Raw genomic sequence first — 22,029 nt, 5'->3', positions numbered from 1 at the left:
GGACAAGCAGACTCTGCCCGAGCAGGGAGCCTGATGTGGGGCTCCATCCCAGCACCCTGAGATCATGACTTGAGCCTAAATGAAGAGTCGGATGCTTAAAAACTGAGCCACCCAGCCTCCCCTAAAGATTTTGTTTATTTGTTTATTTATTTATTCACGTAGATTTTATTTATTTATTTCAGAGAGAGACAGCAAGAGAGAGCGCAAGCAGGGGAGAGAAGGAGAAGCAGGCCCCCAGCTGAGCAGGAAACCTAATGTGGGTCTTGATCTCAGGACTCTGGGATCATGATCTGAGTCAAAGGTAGATGCTTAACCCACTGAGCCACCCGGGCACCCCTATTTTTTGGGTAATATCTACAGGGGCACCTGGGTGGCTCAGCCAGTTAAGCATCCGACTCTTGGTTTAGGCTCAGGTCATCATCTCAGGGTCGTGGGATTGAGCCTGCCTGGGACTCCATGTTCAGCATAGAGTCTGCTTGAGGTTCTGTCTCTTCTTGTTTCTCTGCTCTTCCTTGTGGCTGCCCTCTCTCTCAGATAAATATATATATTTTTTATTTTATTTAAAGATTTTATTTATTTATTTGACAGAGCAAGATCACAAGCAGGCAGAGAGGCAGGCAGAGGGAGAGAGAAAGGGAAGCAGGCTCCCTGCTGAGCAGAGAGCCCAATTCGGGGCTTGATCCCAGGACCCTGAGATCATGACCTGAGCCGAAGGCAATGGCTTAACCCACTGAGCCACGCAGGGGCCCCTATATATATTTTAATATATATATATATATATATATATATATATATATATATATACACATATATATATGTCTTAAAGGAAAAACACTAAACACAAAAGACAACCTCTCCACCCCTGCCCCAAACCATGGCACTCAAATGATATGGAGCCTAGAGTTGGTGTGGTTTTTTAGAGATGAAGAAAAGGAACCCCTGTAACATAGTGATAAACCTGGACTCTGAGAATTGTCTGGAATTTGCTGTGCAGCCTGTGTTTGGGACACTGGGTGGCTCAGTTGGTTAAGCTTCTGCCTTGGGCTCCGGTCCTGATCCCAGGGTCCTGGGATCGAGCCATGTATCGGGCTCCTTGCTCAGCTTCTCTCTGCTTCTCCCTCTGCCTGCCACCGCCCCGCTGCTTGGGCTTGCTCTCTGACAAATAAATAAATAAAATCTTCTAGAAAAAAAAAAAAAAAAGAATTTTCTGGGCATAGGTTCCTTGGTTTTCCCAAAGCCTTCTCAAGGTCAAGTGATAAACATAAAGGCAGGCCTTGGCCCATTTTGGTGATAAGAGGAGGTAGGAGAAGCTGGTCTGTAGGTGGCTAGAAGAGCAATGGGTTTGAGTCAGATGTTGGCTGGTGGCAAGGGACACCCATGGCAGATTTGTAGAAATTCTTTGCAATCCCTGGTGTTGTCAGATGCCTGGAAAGGGGAACTTAATAGGTAATTGAACCTGGAATGGACAGACAAGTGAGGTGGGCAGTAGAGGGAAAAATGTGATCTCACAGGGTTGGAAATCATGACTGTAAGAATGATTGTCAGAGTAACACTAATTCCCATTTAACGAACACTCACTGTGTCTTTGGTACTGTGCTTTGTCTAGTGAACTCATTTAATCCTCCTGACGCCTTGGGAGGTTTACCCATTGCACAGATGAGGGAACTGAGGGTCAGAGAGGTTATGTAGCTTGCTTAAGATCACACAGGTGGTAAATGGTGGAGCCAGGATTTGGATCCCATTGGTTTGACTCTGAAACCCACATTCTGGGCCATAATGCCGCTACTACCAGTCCTGCTGATACAGGACCACCAGGAAATTAGCAGTTCCTGGTGGCACAAATCCTATCTTGGTTGTCATTTGCCTTTGGTCCTCGCACAGTTCCCAGTACATAGCAGGTGCTTAATAAATGATTGTTGACTCAGTTTCTTTGCTCAAGGGGATTACAGTCTTGTTGGAAGAAAACTGCTATCATGCCTGAGAAAGAAAACAGTTTAGGACAAAATACCCAATGCCAAAAAACCATGGGAGGGTCATAATGGAAGAAAACATATAATCATTTAGCAGATTGGATCCCATTAGCTCCTTCTTTTACAGTGAGGAAACCATCAAAAATCAAATTAAGATCAGAAGGTTGCTTGATGAATACAGAACCCAAGCAAAGGAAATTGGATTTCCTAGAGGGTATATTTTCATCACATGGTGACTGCCCCAGTGAAAATTCCTCCTTCAGCAAGGATTATGTTTGCCCAGTGGACTGGATGTTTGTGTTGGCCAGCTGTGCTCTGTCCTGGTCAGTGCTGGAAAAACACCTACTGTCTCCCCCTCCAGCTCTTTCTAGACTCCACGGTAACTCCCCACTTTCTGTTTGCACTTGTCATTACAACATCTCCCTCTTTGGTTTCCATACTCCTTTCACATTACAATTTCTATGTCTACAGTTTATTTTACATGGGTTAGAGTGCCTGCTCTTCAGAACAGTGGGTAGCTTGTTTCCTGATCACCTTGTGTGGGTGCCTCCTGTAAATGGGTGCTTGTTAGTCTTAATGAGGGAGCTAGCCTGTTCTGGGCTTGCATTGTTTTGACCTTTTCCAATCTCTACATATATTTTTACTTATTTAAATAGATACCATTATATAATTATGATATATTTTATAATAATACTATAAATATAACATAGTTTATTTAAATAAATAACATTTATCCTGAGATCATTGTAGATTTACACACAGTCATTAGAAATAATACAGGGGCCTCTGGGTGGCTCAGTCATTTGGGCGTCTGCTTTTGGTTCAAGTCACGATCCCAGGGTTCTGGGATTGAGTCCTGCATTGGGCTCCCTGGTCAGTGCAGAGCCTGCTTCTCCTTCTCTCCCTCCTTGTACTCTCTCTGTCTGACAAATAAATAGATAAAATCTTAAAAAGAAGGAAAAAGAAGGAAGGAAGGCAGAAAGAAAGAAAGAGAGAAAGAAAGAAAGAAAGGTCCCCTGTACCTTTATTCTAATTTCTCCCTATAGTAATGCCTTATAGAGCTATAATATAGTATGATATCACAGCCAGGATTTTGACATTGAGACAGTCAGGATAGAAGACATTTCTACCAAGAATCCCTCCTGTTGTCCCCCCCCCCTTTTGTTTTTTAGCCCTATCTGTTTCTCTCTTATCTTTAACCCCCAATCTGTCCTCCATTTCTACAATTTTTTCATTGAAGAATGTTGTATACATGACATCATACAGTAGCAACCTTTTGCGATTGGTTTTTGTTGCCCAGCATATTCTTTGAAGATCATCCAGGTTGTTTTCTGTATTGATAATATGCTATTTTACTTTAATTTTTGTTTAGGTAATAATCTAAAGAAATTTTCAAAGATTTTACTTACTTATTTATTTATTTTTAGATAATTAAAAATAATAGTTTGTTATTTTATAATAATAGCTGATGCTATTCCATGGAAGTGATATACCACAGTTTGTTTAACCAGTCACCCATTGAAGAACGTCTGGGTACTTCCAGTTCTGGGTTATTACAAATACAGTTGCTATATACATTCATGCATAGGTCTTTGTGTGAACATAAATCTTCAGTTCTCTGGGATAAATGAATAAGAGTGTAACTGCTGGGTCTATGGTGAGTGCTTGTTTAGTTTTTTAAGAAATGGTCTTAAACTGTTTTCCAGATTGACTGTACCATTTTATATTCCCACCAGCAATGGATGAGTGATCTAGTTTCTTCATATCCTCATGAGAATTTAGTGTTGTCACTATTTTTCAGTTTAGTTATTCTGGTAGACAGTAGCAATATATTCACTGTGGTCTTAATTTGCATTTCCCTAATGGCTAGTGATGTTGAACATCTTTTCATCTGCTTATCTGCCATCTGTATATTCTCTTTGGTAATATGTCTCTTCGTGTCTTTTGTCCATGTTGTAAATGGATTTTTTTTTTTTACAAAAAACAAAAAAAAAGTTATGAGTGTTCTTTATATATTCTAGACACTAGTCCTTTATCAGATATGTGATTTGGAAATATTTTCTTCCACTGTCTAACTTGTCTTTTCATTTTCTTAAGAGGGTCTTTAATAGAGCCAAAGTTTTCAATTTTGATGAAGTCCAATTTATCAGTTTTTCCTTTTATGAATCATTCTTTTTAAATCAAGTCTAAGAAATCTTTGTATAGCCCTGGATCCTGAGGATTTTCTCCTTTAAATTGAACATTTAAGACCATGGTACATTTTGAGTTAATTTTTGCATAAGGTGTGAGAATTACACTGAAATTTTTATTTCATTTTATTTTATATATATATATGGTTTTTTTACATTTTTTAAAGAGATTTTATTTATTTGTTTGACAGAGATCACAAGTAGGCAGAGAGGCAGGCAAAGAGAGAGGGGGAAGCAGGATCCCTGCTGAGCAGAGAGCTCCCTATGCGGGGCTCGATGCCAGGACCCTGAGATCATGGCCTGAACCGAAGGCAGAGGCTTTAACCCACTGAGCCACCCAGGTGCCCCTATATATATTTTTAATGTCTAATTGCTCTAGCACCATTGGTTAAAAGGCTGTTTTTCCTATCAGTAGGGTATATTTACATGAATCTATTTCTGGATCACTATCCTGTTGCATGCTTTATATGTCGAACCCTCTGTCAATTCCGCACAGTTTTGATTACTATAGCTGTATTATATATCTCAAAATCAAGTAGACAGATTTTTCTCTTTATTCTTTATCAAAATGTTTTTAGTATTCCAGTTCCTTTACCCTTCCATATAAATTTTAGAATAATCTTATCTATACTTACAAAAATATCTGAGATTTTAATAAGAATTTCATTAAACCTATATATCAGTTTTGGGAGAATTAGCATCATTACTATGTTGAGTCCATTCACTCCTCTCCATGGATTTAGGTCTTCTTTGATTTAAGAAAAAAAAAAAAAAAAAAATCAGCATTGTTTAGTTTTCATCACACAAATCCATGTTTTGTTAGATCTATACCTAATGAGTAAGTGTAAATGACATAGTTAAAATGTTTTTGTGCCCACATGTTCTTTGCTAGTATCTAGATAGTTTTTTGTATATTTATTTTATATCTTGCAACATAGTGAATTATTATTTCTTTTCTGTTCCTTTTTTGGTAGATTCCTATATAGACAATCATGTCATCTGCAAATAAGGACAGTTTTATTTCTTACTTTCTGATATGTTTGCCTTGTATTTCCTTTCCTTGCCTTCTTGAACAGGCTAGAACTTCTGGTACTATGTTGTGTAAGACAGGCGAGAACAGACATCCTTGCCTTGTTCCTAATACTAGGGGAAAACATTCAGTCTTTTACCTGTAAGTAAAATGTTAGCTGTAGGATGTTTTTGTGGATGTTCTTTTTCATGTTGAGGAAGTTTTCGTCAATTCCTATATTTCTAAGACTTTAAAAATCAGGAGTGGATATAAAATTTTGTCAAATATATTTTTGTGCAGACTATGACTGTGTGACTTTTCTGTTAATATTGTGGGCCTGGGCCTGCCTCACAGTGTAAAACTTTTAATAAAAGTATTAAAATATGTGTCTATGTATATATATAATTAGTGCATCAATTCCATGATTAAGTACTTTTAAAGGACAAAAATCAAGTTTTCTGAATGGAACAGGCTTTTGAAGTTCTGTTTACAAAATACAAAATTGCGCTTCATGATTTAATGGTCAAAGCTTCGTGTCCCCTTTAGTTCCTTCTCTGCACTGCAGTCTGGTGGGAATGTAAGTAATATGTGTATGGCAAGTTTAAGACCAAACTGTGAATGTCACTAAGATTGCCTCCTTGCCTCACACATACATTTATGGCTCAGGTTATCCTAGTCTCATGCTTAGTGTCTGTGGGACACAGTTTGTTTTTATCCTGTGAAAGGGGGAAACAGTTGGATAGCCACTTGCCTTAAAGGGTTGTTAGGAACAAAGTAAGTTCTCAGTAATTCCTAGTTGTTGTTATTCTGTCAACAAGAAGGGAATGACTTCTTTTAACTGGTCCCTTTAAACTGGGTAAGAGAAAGTCACTGTCACTTTCTTTAGATGCTTCTTGGCCCATAGCCGGGATTCTCAATCTTGGTACCAATGACCTTCTGGGCTAGATAATTCTTTTTTGAGGGGAGCTGTCCCATGCATTGTAGGGTGTTTAGTAGTCTTGTCTCTTTCTACATGTGGCACTCCCATCCCACAGTTACGATGATAAAAATCTCCAGATATTGCCAAATATCCCCTTGGGGTGCAAAATCACCCCTGGTTGAGAACCACTGGCTGTAATTATGTGAACTCTCACTTAAGAATTATTTCAAATTAATGCGTACTTGTAGGGAAAGTATGGAAAACACTAGTAGTAAAGGTAAAATACTAATTTAAACCACAGCTGACTGCAGCTGTTTCTGCCCCTCCGGGAGTGGTAGAATTCCTCTCTGGAGTAAATAGCCCTTTGTTTCACAAAATACCTTGATGGGACACTTCCAGGGTGAAATGCTGGCAAGCCCTTGGCCCAAGGCAGGTGAAGGGAGGCAGTGAGACTCCACGGTAGTTAAACTGCTCTGCATAAGAACGAGTGGTTGGTGGGGGGGGGGGGGGAGAAGCAGAGGAAGATGGGAGAAGTGAGCAGAGCTGGGGGGCGGGGAATGTGGGCCAGGGTGGGGGATGGGTTGAGCTGCGGTGTGGCAGGTGGTAGCCAGGGGCTGTGCAGATGTGGGCAGGGGAGGAATTCACTGGTGTGGGGGTGGCTGGAGGAATTTTAAGTGCTATGATGAAACGGGCATCCTTCTCTGCCCCACCTCTCACCAATTTCCCACACCTTATGTGGAGTCTGTTACTCCCACAGCCACGGTGTCTTAAGAAATGGGGAGAGGGGGAAGGCAGGGAGGAGAAAAGAACAGAGGGAGGTTAGACATCAATGGGACTGAGACTGAAGGGGGACAGGACAAGGGAGGAGCCGATCTGAGAAGATAAGCCCTCTGGAATTCTTGGAGATGGGGGAGGAGGTGACTACCTTCTGGATGGTGGGGGCAGGAATTGAATGAAATTCAATTGAATGAAATTTATGTAAATCTCAAAGGAAGCAATGATTTAGGCTGCTATGTATATTGGGAAGAAAACCCTTTGCTGTATTTCCTTCCAGTATTTTTTTTTTACAGTTAATCTTGGTGTATATGGGGTACTTTTCTTGTGGGCTGTATCAGACACCAGAACAGGTGAAAAATGGTGGAAACCATTCTGTTGCTGCTGATGCCACCATTTAGAGCCAGTGCTAGCTGGAATTTCAGCCACTGGTACCTCTGGAGCTATTGGGTCCCTGCAGGGCAGGGCTGTCCTGATCTGCCCCAGCTGGATGGGTGTGTGTGTGTGTGTGTGTGTGTGTGTGTTGGGGGGAAATGGAGGGTGTTGGTTGGCTCTCCCTTCCTCCACCTTTATGATGCTCTCATCCCCAAACAAGGTTCCCAAGGCCTCTGAGAGTTTAGTAAAAAAGCCTTTTGTTTTCTCATTCTTACTTCTCTTCCTGTGACTCCGGCAGACGTCCTCAAGGACTAGCTTTGAGGGTTATCTGGAGATGGGGACCCACAGGACACTGCCTGGGGATGCAGTGTCAGCCCTCCCCTAAACAGACTCCTGGCAGGGCTACCCCTTGGGACCACCAGATGGGTTGAATCCTAGGAAGAACACAGCTTAAATTTAGGTTTAAGTTCAAACTGTGGGGAAGGAAAAGGAATTTTCCTTCTACCTTAGATGGGTAGCTTGGAAAGTTGTGTGGTCCAGATCGCAACTCACCACCTTAAATGCAATCTTTAGCTAAAGACAAAAGAAAGATGTTGGGGGGCGGTGAAGAGACCAGTTGAGGGAGGTTGGGGGAGTGGGAAGCAAGGTAAACAAGGAGAAGGTTGTTATGCAGATTTAAGTCTGAGTCTTCTCCATTGATAGGAGTTTATTGGTGATTTGAGAGTCATTCTTCTTGGTAAAGGGGTTGGGGGAGACACTTACAAATGAGGAATTCCTTTGTAAAGAAAATGTCCCTTACAAAACACTAAATTCTACTCTGTTTTCAGAGATTCTCTGGCAGTTTCTCAGAAATTGTCTCAAAATAATCCTGTGCCAAAGAAACAGATTTTGGGGTTGCTCTTCTGCTACTCTTCAAAGCTGTGACAGCCTTTTCTCAACCTTTGCTATCACCCCCCAACTCACACAGGCTTACACAAGTATGCATTGACCCATGGAAAAGACAGTCCTTTCAAGATCAAAATGGAAAGCTAATAAAGTTGGAATGAGTGGAGACCCCAGGTAAAACTGTGAGGGAGGAAGTTGGGCATGCCGCCATCTTGATCAGAGTTCATCAGACCCCACCCCTCCCCTCCCTTTGCAGACACAGCTCTGTCCCGAGCTTGATGTGTTTATTCTTCAAAGGTAGTGCAAGGGTTTTGGTTAACTGAAGAGGCTTGAAGGCTGCTATGGACTAAATCGTGTCTCTGCTTATCACCCTCCTCCCCCACGACTCTCAAACCAAACTCATCAATTGAAGCCTGTAGGGGAGAAAAAATTTTCCTCTACTCTCTTCTGTTCTGCAAAATGGAGGCCTTTGAATTAAGCTGACAAAAGACAGACTGAGGGGGGTGGTGCTTTATTTGCAGGCATATGGAACTAACAAAAGGAGTAGCTGGCTGGTTAAATGGTTAAAGCTTGAGGTTTATATCCCTAATTTAGTAAGGAAAAGGGAGTGGGCAAGAAAAGGCTTTTATGGGAAGAACAAATAGATTTCTTTAGGAGTGACAAATGGGTTTTTAAGAGAACAAGTGAGAGATAAGAAAGTTTATGATAATGTTTGTCTCCTTCAGGGCTGTTGACCTCCCATGGAGAAGGGATTTGGGGTTTTCCCTTCTGGGAGTCAATTCGCCTTGAAGAGGAAATTTATGGCAAACTTATTTCACAGAACTTGGGCTTTTCAGTCAGGTAAGGGAAGACACGAGAAGGCTTCTTTCTGCACTTGTTGATTCCTAGAGGCCTTTAGTTCAATATAATCCTATGCCAAAGTGCTATGTTTTGGGGTGGCACATCCTTTAAACCCTCACCCCCAAGGTGACTTTATTTGGAGATAAGGCTTGTAAGGAGGCAATTAAGGTTAACTGAGGTCTTAAGGGTGTGGCTCTAATCCAGTAGGGTTACTGTTCCCATAAAAGGAGGAAGAGACACTAGAACACCAGTCTTACTCACGCAGCTCACAGTGGAATCCTTTGAGCACAGAACAAGATGGTGGCTGCCTGCAGCCCAGAGCAAAAGCTCTCATCAGACCCTAACCCTCACTCGTGGATTTCCAGCCTCCAGAACTGAGAAAATAAATTTTTGTTGTTTAAGCCTCCCATCTATGATATTTTGTGATGGCAGTTCAAGAAGACCAAAGCAAGGACTACAGCAGTCTTCCAGAACCAAAAAGCTAAGTTTAAAAAATGGTGAACTTGGGGACGCCTGGGTGGCTCAGTTGGTTAAGCCGCTGCCTTTGGCTCAGGTCATGATCCCAGCGTCCTGGGATCGAGTCCCATATCGGGCTCCCTGCTTGGCAGGGAGCCTGCTTCTCCCTCTGCCTCTGCCTGCCATTCTGTCTGCCTGTGCTTGCTCTTGCTTCTCTCTCTATGACAAATAAATAAAATAAAATCTTTAAAAAAAAAAAAATGGTGAACTTGTAGGTTGGGTGTGATGTTGGGCACTCTGCAAACATACAGGGCCCACCCTGGCGAGGTACCTCAATTTTGGTCAGAAGTTGAAAAAACTAGGAGGAACTGGGAAGTCACATGTGTGTTTCTAAAGGATAAGAGTTGCATTTCTTGAAGTCCTACCCGCTGCTGACTTCCTTTCTGCCAGAAGCCACCTGGGCCCTGTCCAAAGCACAGTGTTACCTGGTGCTGGGTCCCCATCTCGGACTCCAGCGTCGGAGCCCCCTTGTCACAGGGCCCGACAGAGGGGAGAGCTGCCAGAGGAACCTAATCAGATGCATGCTGTCATCTGGAAATGATTAATCCTAAGGACAGATAGAAGCCATGTTGATAGCATTGATTGGTTCCTTATTTCTGAGTTGGGCCTGTTTCATTGTTTAAGATTCCACTCTAATTTGTTGGGATTTTCTCTTCGGCATTGTAAAAAGCAAACTTATTTTGCTGGATGAGAACAGAACCTTTTAAACCGGGCTTTGAAGTTTGCAGCTTTGTAACGTGTCAGCCATCTGAAAGCCTCTGCTCTCTTGCCAGCTTGAACCAACCCACAGCCACGATTAGCATATCAAAGAGCGGGGAGGGGGGTGTCCTGGTGGGGGCTGCCGGAGTGGCGCTGGGCCCACGTTTAGGATGTGAAAAGATACAGGGCCTCTCTACACGCGACCTGCTGCTGGGTGGCTACTCATTTCACCTTTAATTCCATTTCCTGTCTTCTTCCGGCTGAGCACTTTTGACAATTAAGAACGTGCACACACACACACACACACACACACACCCTTCCTCTGAAAGAACAAAAGGAATTAGAAATGGAAAAAGAAAGAAAGGAAAGAAAAAGGAAGGTTGGCGTTTTTTGTTTTTTGTTTTTTTTTTTTTAGGGGGTGTAAAACCCTATTTTCCTCTCAAGCCTCTCTAAAATCCAAACAACTCCCACAGATAAATACCCAAACTATTCAATAGTTATTTTAGTGCCTTCGTTTTGACTAATTGCTGGGTTAGAAAAGAAACTTCAGAAAGGTTGGCGGAAGCAATTCAAAGTAAATTTTTACCGTTGCCCTGAGGTGACATCCGAAATAATTGCAACCCTGAATAGCCAGGCCGAGAGCAGTGGTGGATGGCCTGGTTACTTTGCTGAGGAAATCGTCCCCCGGAGTGCCTTGCCTCTGAGGCCTGACCAGCAGCTGTAGTAAGTCTTGGGGGGCCCCCAAACAGGCAGGCAGAAATGGGTGACCCTGAATATAGATTGGGGGGGGAGAGGAGAGAAAATGGACAGAAACTAAAGACTCTCATGATAAACATGTCATGGTCATAAAAGGCGGCAGCAAGGACAGGAGAGATAAGAGAAAGATCCCTATAATGAACTGATTTTGAAAGAAAATCATTTGGATCTTTTCATGTTACAAGTATATATATATATACTTGGGTATCATGGGTGAGGGTGGTCCAAAGATACGAACTCCCAGTTATGACATAAAAGATTCTGGGGGTGTCTGGAGAGCATGGTGACCCTAGTTAATGATACTGAATTCTGCAGGTGAAAGTCACATAAGAGAGTAGATCTTAAAAGTTGTCATCACAAGAAAAAAACCGTAGCCGTGTGTGGTAATGGATGCTAGTTAGACCTGTGAGAATCATTTTGCCATACATCCATGTATAAAATCATTATATATTGGGGGCACCTGGGTGGCTCATTGGGTTAAGCCGCTGCCTTCGGCTCGGGTCATGATCTCAGGGTCCTGGGATCGAGCCCCGCATCGGGCTCTCTGCTCAGTGGGGAGCCTGCTTCCTCCTCTCTCTCTCTGCCTGCCTCTCTGCCTACTTGTGATCTCTCTCTGTCAAATAAATAAATAAAGATCTTTTAAAAAAACCATTATATATTGTTATGCACATAACCTAACACACAACCTGTGAAGTATATAACATAACACACAATGTCATATGTTATGTCTATTGTATGTTCTATGCTGTAAAAAAAAGCAACAGAAAAAAAAGCATGTATAATATAGAACTGTCGGGCGCCTGGGTGGCTCAGTGGGTTAAGCCACTGCCTTCAGCTTAGGTCATGATCTCAGGGTCCTGGGATCGAGTCCCGCATCGGGCTCTCTGCTCAGCGGGAAGCCTGTTTCCTCCTCTCTCTCTCTCTGCCTGCCTCTCTGCCTACTTGTGATCTCTCTCTGTCAAGTGAATAAATAAAATCTTTAAAAAAAAAAAAAAAGTAAAAATAATATAGAACTGTCTTCTTTTTGGGGGGCACTAAATTGTATGAATTTTATTTTTTCAAAATCCCTAAAATATGTGAGGGAGGATATAGTAATATATTAATCGCTTCCCAAAGTTTCAACTGTTCCTTGAGTTAAAAAAAAAAAATCAGAAAGGAAATTCATCAGAGGATTAATTAGATATGCTTGGGTAGATTGTAGATTGTTTATTTATTTTTTTACATGATTTTGTGTTTAAGTGATCTCTGTACCCAGTGTCAGGCTCGAATTCACAACCCCAAGATCAAGAATCCTACACTTTATTGACTGAGCTAGTGGAAAAGCCCTGTTCTGTTTTGTTTTTATACTTTTTTGTATTTTTCAGATTCTCTGCTAATTTTACATACATAAAGAACATGGTCTGCATTTGAAATTGGGTTTCCCCACTGATATGCAAGTTCTGGATGCGATAGAATTTAAACTAGAAAGAACTTGGAGTGATCATTTCTCCCTCTCCGTTGAAAGGGGAGGGAACTTAAGAACAGGGAGGTCCAAGGTCACGCAGCTGGTTCCCCAAAGGTCAGAATCTAGAGCAGAGCAGTTCAGTTCAGTACCTGCCAGACACATGGGCTGAGCACTTGAACTGGGGCTAGACCTAGTTGGGATGGGCTATGAGTGTAAATATACTTGGATTTTGAATAACCTTTTTCTCCACACGTGAAAAAAATAGAAAATATCTCAATAATTATATTCATGACATGCAGAAATAATGAATTTTGGATATAATGGGCTAAAATTAATTTAATCTGTTTCTTTTTATTTATTTTAGTGCGGCTACCGGAAAATTGAAAATTACATATATGGTTCCCAGTGTGTATTCCTATTGGACAACTCTGATGTAGAATACAAGTCTTGCCTCTCTGCCGAGTGTTCTCTGCATCCTGCACCGAAAGGGAGAATGTCAAAAGGTAAGGACAAATTTACTTCTTTTCTAGAATCAGATAGTGAAGCATTACTCAAAGTGACAATATTATTATTGATTTTATAATTTCTTGTTTTGTTGCAGATGTATAGTTTATACCTTCCATAGATAATGGAGGATTGTTTATTGCATAATTGCACATAGATATTCATGCCTGAGGTGTCTCCTTGGAGTTATTTTTTGCTGTTATGCATCATTACTACTAAGGGTCAAGTTGTTCTTCTTGCCTCCTCCTCAGGAAGACTTAGAACAAAAAATAAATAAGCATTCAAAACCAAACCTCAAGAATTGAAGGAAGTTAGTTTTAAATAATGGTTTACAGTGACTTTTCTTTTTTTTTGAGAGAGAGAGAGAGGGAGAAAGAGAGCATGGGGGTTGGAGGTGTGACGGGATGGGAAGGTGGTTTGGGGTGGGCAGAGGGAGAGAGAGAATCTTAAGCCGGTTCCACACCCAGTGCAGAGCTTGATGCACGACTTCATCTCACGACTCTGAGATCATGACCTGAACCCAAGACAAGAGTTGGATGCTCAACTGACTGAGCCACCCAGGCACCCGTGGTTTACAATGCTTCATGCAGTTATGTGAACATTTCCTAAATCTGTTGACAAACCTGTTGCCTTGCCTAATCTTTTGTCATTCCCAGTCCCCCTCATCCCAAAGTATGCCACCCCACAATACTGTGACCTAAGCCTAAAGATTGTTTTGAGTTGAAGGCAATTAACTCTCTCCCCCTTTCTGTCTAGAAGCTGAGTATAAATTTTGCTTTGTAAATGTAGCATACATTTTCATTTGTAAGGGTGTCTCTTCCCATATTTGTAAGAGGACAATGACTCTCAGTCACTAGAGAAGATTCTCATCATCGGAGAAGGCACTGCTTGAGTCTGCATAAAAACCTTAGTAAAGAATGGATAAAGAAGATGTGATATATATATATATACACACGTATATATATATATATATGTACGTGTATATATATACACACACACACACACACACATACACACACAATGGAATACTATGCAGCCATCAAAAGAAATGAAATCTTGCCATTTGCAACGACATGGATGGAACTAGAGGGTATCATGCTTAGCGAAATAAGTCAATCGGAGAAAGACAACTATCATATGATCTCCCTGATATGAGGAAGTGGAGATGCAACATGGAGGGTTAAGGGGGTAGGAGAAGAATAAATGAAACAAGATGGGATTGGGAGGGAGACAAACCATAAGTGACTCTTAGTCTCACAAAACAAACTGAGGGTTGCTGGGGGGAGGGGGGTTGGGAGAAGAGGGGTGGGGTTATGGACATTGTGGAGGGTATGTGCTATGGTGAGTGCTATGAAGTGTGCAAACCTGGCGATTCACAGACCTGTACCTCTGGGGATAAAAATATATGTTTATAAAAAATAATTTAAAAGTAAACAATAATTAAAAAATAAATTAAAAAAAAAAAACCTTAGTAAATAACTCTTATCATCCAGCAGTTTCCACTGTATATTTACCTTCCCACAATTTACCACCCCTAGAAGCTCCAATTTCCCCACCCTTCTCTTGTCCAATTACTTCTCCACAATTTATTGTCCTTTGTTAAATGGTGTATAAGCATCCAGGACTAACTGCTCCTTTGGAATTTCCATTTCTTTTCTGTGGGACCTCCTGTATGTTCATATAAAATAAACCTTTTCTTCTGCTAATCTGTCTCCTGTCAGTTTAATTTTCAGGTCCCAGGGACAGAACCTAAGAGGGTAGAGGTAGAAATTTTTCCTTTGCTACACATAGCACTAGATATATAAAAGCTTTTTTTTTTTTTTTTCAATAAGTATAAAATATTCATTGGATTTTTTTGGGGGGGAAAATTCAATACAGATGTTCTTTTAAGCATATATATTTAACCATATCCCATAAATTATACTTCCAATAGAAGTTATTTTGGCATATTGAATTAGATACACTTTTAAAAAAGCAGGAATTTATAGACACAGCCTCAGCGAACAGATTGCTCTGCCACCCTGGCACGAAGAAGACATGTTTCTCATCACACCCTAAGATTCAAGACGCTAAGGAGTGTGATTCTTGAGCAAACACTATTCACTAGGTCCGGTGAGGTGGGAGGAGGTGAAGGGACAAGTGAAAATGGCTTTGACCATCAGGGGAGCCATAATGTAGTTAGGAAACAAGATTAAATCTCAATCGGCTTTAAAGAGCAGTTGGCAGACTCAGTGGAGCATGCAACTTTTGACTTCAGGGTTGTGAGTTCAAGCCCCATATTGGATGTGCAACCTACTTAAAAAAAAAATTGAAAATTAAAAAAAAAAAAAAAAGAAGAAGAAAGCAGTGTAACTTAGCATGGAATGATGTGGGGTGGCTCCGGGTACCAGGACTGTTAGAGAAAGGAAATCTCAGGGCAAGATCAGAGGAACTTGAACTGTAAGGAGGAGTTTGGCCTTGAGCTGGACCCGAAACAGATATGTTTACTATTTGAGTAGGAAGGAGAAGCAGGAAGGGACTTTTCAGGCAAATATGGACAGAGGCACAGAGAGGAGAACTGATCAACTGCGTGAGCCCTAAAAGAAGGCTGGTAAAAGACGAGCGTTGCAAAAGCAGCTACCTCATCTCTCTTGTTTACTGTGGTACCCTGAGTGCCTAGAACAGTGCCGTAGGAGGAACCTGCTATTTCTTGCAGGAATGAATGAACAGACTGCTACTTTTCTAAAACTATGTAAAGAGCAGAAAAGGAATGTCTCGGGGTCTTTTTCTCTAGAAGAAAAGAGAGGCAACTTCTGGGGTGTGCTCCAGGGGTCCCACAGATGGGGTCTGGCGTATTAGGTGACAGATACCAAAAATGTTCTGAGTGGGTGGGAGACTGTCCAGAGTTGTTTGCCTGAGGCTTTGTCTTGGAAAGTGACCTGGCCTGGGCTCAAAGAATTGACTCCCTTTCCTATGCATATCCATATGTTTTGGGTGCTGGGATTCTCTTTCGGGTTTTAAGTAATTTACAAGTCATCCCAATGAGGTGGAGGAGAGAGAAGACATCACATTTCCGGAGCATCCCCTGTGTGCTGGGCATTTTCAATTTTATCATTTAATTCTCTCAAAGATTAAATGAAGTGAGCATTTTTTTCTACTCTGGTAAAAACTAAATAACACAAAATTTACCATTTTGACCGTTTCTAATGCACAGTTCAGTAGTGTTAAGTGTATTTATATTGTTGTGAAACAGATTTCCAGAACTTTTTCATGCAAAACTTTTCCTCCTCCCACCAGCCCCCAGTCCCTGGCAACCACCACTCTACTTTCTGACTCTATGAATTTGACTATTCTGGGTACCTTGTAAAAGTGGAATCATACACAATTTGTTTTTTTGTTTTGTTTTTAACGTGTGGAAGAGAGAGTGCACAAGCAGGGCAAGCAGCAGGCAGAGGGAGAAGCAGGCTGAGCAGGGAGCCCGATGTGGGACTTGATCCTAGGACCCTGGGATCATGACCTGAGCCGAAGGCAGATGGTTAACAGACCAAGTCACTCAGGTGTTCCACTATTAGTCTTTTGTGACTACCTTGTTTCACTTAGCATAGTGTCCTCAAGGTTCATCCGTACTGTAGCAGATGACCAGCCTACCTTCCTTTTGAAGGCTGAGTTATGTTCCATTATACCGCATCACCACATTTTGCCCCTCCGTTTATCCAATGATGGACCCTTGGGTGCTTCCACCTCTAAACTATCATGAGTAGTGCTGCGATGATCACTGGTCTACAAATGTCCATTTGAGACCTGCTTTCAGTTCTCTTGGGTATATGCCCAGAAGTGGGATTGTTGTATTAGGTACGCATTTTTCTCCTTACTTGATGAATGAGGGCACACAGGCCCAGGGAACTCCTGAAACTTGCTCCAGGTCCCATGAGCAGAAGACTGCAGAGTAAGGTCTGACCCTAGACTCCTGCCTGTGCCCCTTTCTACCCAGTCTGAGGATCAGCCTTATCTGCATGATTGACGTATACACCCAACTTTAAGTTGGAAAATTGGGGATTACATTTATGAATACTCTTGGGAGCTGCTGATTTTGTGGTTTACATAATTGGAAACGGAAGATGGCTCAGAGCTCTTTTTTTTCCAAGGCTCAAGTTGCATAAGTGGTTGACAACAATAAATTGGCTGAATTCTTTTCTGGACGCCAGATTCCAACATTGTTCTGCATTTGTTGCCGTTTTGCAATAATTAAATGCTAACAGAAGTCCAGGGTGTATTGTTTTAGAATTAGCTGACCGGGGACCTACTTATAATTCCCTAACCTTGGGCACATCAATATTCAAAGGCAATTTTAACCCGAGCTGTTTAACTATGAAGTTGTAATGTATGCCAGTCACTACATTGCCAAATAGTTTTAAATCCATATTAAGATTTTTAAGTGGAATTTAGTGAGTCTGATTTTGCAGTGGTTCTAAGATTAAGATGCACGGGGAGAAAAGAAATAAAAGAAATGTTTTCTCTATTTCCTTTCTAACCTTATTGTCCTTTCTTCTTCTTTTTTTTTTTTTAAGCTTTATTTATTTATTTATTTTACAGAGAGTGAGCGAGTGAGAGTGACAGCACAGGCAGGGGAGAGGGGCCTAGGGAGAAGGAGAGAAATCCCCAGGCAGACTCCTTGCTGAGCGTGGAGCCTGGCCCAGGGCGTGATCCCTTGACCCCAAGACCATGAATTGATGTTCAACCAAGAGTCAGATGCTCAACCAGCTGAGCCACCCAGATGCCGCTGTCCTTTATTCTTGGCCATCAGTTGATCTGACACTTGGGATTTCTGTGGTGTGGTTGGTGGGGATGGGGGTATGCATGGAAAGAGAAGTAGTAGTAACAGGGAACAGAGGGGGGAAGGGCAGGAAAGACAGAGGAGATCCCTGGGATGAACTTATGTCTAGACAGATACTGGACCATCTAGGTCCTTTGTTTCATCAAGCAGAAGGTCAAGGTGCAGAGAGGTTGGGTGGCTAGTCCTGCCATGTGGTGGGTGAGGGTTCCATGGGAACTCCTGCGAGTCATAGCACTGTCATTCTTAGAGCACTCTGGACTTCCATATACCTATTTGCATCTGCTCAAAAATTACTGAGAGGGCGGGGTCCAGGCAGGAAAAGAAAGGCACGCTCCAGCTGGGTCATGTAAGGAGAATTTCGTAAGGAATTATAGGACAAGACAGTGCAGTATGCCAGGGTTGATAATCTGTGGGGAGCCTCTGTGACCCCTGGGATGGAAAGAGTGAGATAGAGGAGTGGTTCCTAGAACCTGGACCAAGACAGCTCTAGGGAGAGGGTTGCCTGATTGGAGCTGTGAACTTTGGTGTTTAGGTGGTGGCCTATGTCAGTTATCACTACTTCTGGAGAGAGAACGGTCCACGCTGCAATCTGGTCACTTTTCCTGTGCAATTATACGCCTTAATTTCAGTGAGGTTCATGCTCGTCAGTATAATGAATTCTGGTAGATCCTGTAGAACGTCATTTCAGTTGGGCATGGAAACCATCCCTGAGGGGACGCCTGGGTGGCTCAGTGGGTTAAGTGTCTGCCTTTGGCTCAGGTCATGATCCCAGGGTCCTGGGACTGAGCCGCAGGTCAGGCTTCTTGCTTGGTGAGGAGTTTCCTTCTCCTTCTCCCTCTGCCCCTCTCCCTGCTCATGTTCTCTGTCTTGCTCTCTCTCAAATAAATAAATAAAAGAATAAATAAATAATCTTAAAGAAAAGAAAAAGAAAGCAACCATATATGAGACTGGATGTGGCCCAGGGTAGTAAAAAGGCTTTGTGTATAGAGTCATGCATTCCTTTGGAGGGGGACATAGGGGCGAGTTGTGTTGGAGTAGCCTCCTGAAAAGTCTTTTCTGAACCCTGGTATGGGGAAGAAAGTTGACTTTCATCATTAAGTACTGTTCTTTACATCAGTTTCATTAACTTATGTAGCAGATAAATTATATGCTTCATTATTCAGCAATCCAGTGTTAGTACAGTGGATTATTAGGGAGTCTACTTTCTGTCACTTCTGTGATATTATAGCATCGTGTGGGAGCTCAATAAAAGTGAATGGACAAACATTGTGTCTTTCTTAATCGGTAAACTAAACTCTGTGTGGGTTCTGAGTAGTATGAGTTTCTGAAGTCAGATTATGTGGGTTTGAGTTCTGAATCTCCATTTTCCTAGCTGTTGGACTTTAGACAAGCCGTACTCAGCCTCAATTCTCTTATATATAAGAATGAGTAAAGGTATATCAGTTAAGATTAGGTTCAAGAGTACAAACCAGGGCACCTGGGTGGCTCAGTGGGTTAAATGTCTGCCTTTGGCTTAGGTCATGATCCCAGAGTACTGGGATTAAGTCCCACATCGGGCGGGCTCCATGCTCAGCGGGGAGCCTACTTTTGCCTCTGCCTCCTGCTCTTTCTCTTTCTCTCTGACAAATAAATCAATGAAATCAAAACATCCCACACAGTAGTGGCATAGTCACCTATGAGTTTATCTTTCTCGTGTATAAAATAAGTCTGGCCGTGGACAGGCATAGGCTGGGATGATACTTCCATAATTTTACTGGACACCTAGGTTTCTTTCATCTTCATTCTCCACCATCTTTAGTCTGTTATTCCCACATATAAATGACAAGATGGCAATTGGTGCTCCAGCTGTCTCACCCAAATTCCTAACAGAGGGAGAAACAGAAAAGCACAAAGGGGCACATGCCACCAACCTGTCCCCCTTCCTTTCTGCAAGCTTCATTCACCAACTTCTGTTTTTTCATCCCATTGGCCGTTGCTCATTGCAAGCTGGTAAACTGATGCTTTCGTTGGGCACACTGAAGTTTTACATAACTACGGGCTTTCTTTTAAGGAAGAAAGGGAGATGGATGTTGGGTAGGCAACTTTCAGATTCTGCCAGAGCAGGTAGTGACAGACCTTTTCAACCTTCATGAAGCTGAGATGACAAATCCACATAAAAATGGTTCACCAACTGGCCAGTACTTGGGGAGCTCTCATTTCCCACAGAATGTAATTATAATCTAATTCTAAAGCAACAGGATTTCTCTGAAACTAATCAAGTTAAACAGAACAACATATACATGCTTTTGCCTTCCAAAGTAGTCATTATGGAAGGCAACGTAATAGTTCCATTAATTTTATAGTCAGAAATTGTTTAGAGCCATTTTACTATCATACAAAAGCAACAGCTTTGTTGGGCACATCTCCCCACCATCAACTTCATCATTCATGGTATTCAATAAAATTAGTTTTGAACGGCATTGAAGGGATGACGATTATTGATGGGTAAGAGTATTGATTTTTAAAATGTTCAGCAGGCTCCATAGGGAATTCTGGCTCAGTTATCTCCTATTTCCAGAAGCCAGACTTCCATATTTCCCATAGTAATGGGAGATATTTATATGAACATAACTGAGGAAAGTATATGTTACATGTATTTGAACTAACCATGAAGATCAGTTCAGTGTAAAGTAGTTACTCTGCTTTGTGTTGACCTTTGGAGAGGTATTTGTGGTCATTTACACTTATACCTGAAATTGGATAGTGAGCCATTGGAATTATACAGATATTCCCCTTTCTTCAAAAGGTGGTTGGAAATTTGTATAGGAAAAATGGATCTCTATCTCTTCAAACTTGTGAGTGGGATTGGTAAATATGTTTATAAGATTAACACTTTATGAACATGTAAGGCTCATTTACATACTAAATCATGCAGTGATTTTTTTTAATAAAGTGGGCCCATTTTATATATTCCATTTAAGACCAAAAACTTGTCGTAATGTGAGTTCTGGTCATTTTGTTGGTCATTGGAGGCTATACATTATATTACATGGTCTACCCTGTCATTTCGTCTACTCTGACATCAAGTTGAAAATCTAGAGGTAACCCCAGGTATCACCTGGCCCCATTTTTAGTTTTATAGGCGAGGGAGCTGAGACTCAGAATTTAAATGACTTGTCCGAGATCTCCTAGCTAATATGTGACAGAGCAGGTACCAGAACTCAGCTCATCTGGGTCCTGCTATCAGGCCTCTCTCTTTATACCAGAGTCCTTCTCACTCACCTCAGGGTTGACATGGCTCTGTAAAGTTTTCCCCAACTATGGAAGAGGAGACAAAATACTGGGTCTGAGAATTTTAAATCTTGGTCTCTGAAGTGTAGTGAGACAATGACCACTGCTTCTCTGCCCATATGCATTCTTCTCTTCCTTTCACAACTCCCAAGTTTCTGCTGGGCATTTAGCAACCTGAGCAGACTACATTTCCCAGCGCCCCCCCCTTGCAATGTGGTACGGCCAAGTGGCTGTTCTGGCCAGTGGGGTGTGAGCGAAAGTAAGAGGGTACAATGTTGATATCATGCCCGTTCTCCATTCCTTTCCCGCTGCTTGGGAAGGTGACACAGACGCAGACACCTACATGACAAGGTGACGAGGTGGAAAGCAAGGACAGCAGAGCCTCCCTAACTATCTTTGGACTATGACTTCATGCAACAAAAAGCAAAATTCTGTCTTTGTTCCTACCACTGCGTGTTGGGCCCCCTTGTTACAGCAGCTGCGATGGTACCCTAACTAATACACTCAATGCCGATCATATAGTCCTGTGGTAACAGTGGGAAGCAAAGGAAGGTCCAAGCTGCAATCCTCTATGGTCGGTTTTGCTTGGGCACAGAATTTAAACTTATACCCTTGGTTTATGTCAGATCCAGAGTATTCATGCTACCAGCAAAAATCGTTCACTAGAAGGAGCATTGATAGGGGAGCTGGCTCGAGGCTTCTCCCATGAGCCTGCTACTAACTTCCAAAGTGCCTTCATGGCTCTTTGCTTCCTTACCTGCAGAATGGAGATATGTTGTTCGGTGACCTCCCAGCAAAAAATGGTTGTAAAATATTTGGCAAATGCAAATGCAAGCTTTCTGCCTGTAATACTGAACAAACACAGTAGCTTTCCTGATTCATCCTAATGATTTATAGATCAGCCTGTTTACTGAAGGGGGGCTTGACGCTGGCATGACCCAGCAGAGCTGATGAGCTCTCTCTGTCTTAACCCTTAGGACTTAGTGCAAGTACGATCCTTTCCTCTACAGCCTTATTAACAGCACCATGATGAGGAAGGAAGGCATCAGAGCTATGGAGTGGGGAA

At 42.0% G+C, this 22,029-nt stretch overlaps 1 protein-coding gene across 3 annotated transcripts in view; it reads left to right on the top strand.

Moving 5' to 3' along the window:
* The window catches only part of LOC309865462 (uncharacterized protein), a 366,810-nt gene that overhangs the window by 22,899 nt on the left and 321,882 nt on the right, over nt 1-22,029 (top strand). For all 3 annotated transcript variants that reach the window (XM_082731848.1, XM_082731849.1, XM_082731847.1), the window contains exon 3: nt 12,741-12,879. In XM_082731848.1, coding sequence (XP_082587974.1) covers nt 12,741-12,879 — 139 coding nt within the window. The remainder of the gene's footprint in view (nt 1-12,740; nt 12,880-22,029) is intronic.

The sequence above is a fragment of the Mustela nivalis genome (genome assembly GCF_964662115.1).
Source record: "Mustela nivalis genome assembly, chromosome: 5".
Classification (NCBI taxonomy): domain Eukaryota; kingdom Metazoa; phylum Chordata; class Mammalia; order Carnivora; family Mustelidae; genus Mustela; species Mustela nivalis.
The sequence above is the reverse complement of the archived record's forward strand: the minus strand, read 5'-3'. Positions and strand labels throughout refer to the sequence as shown.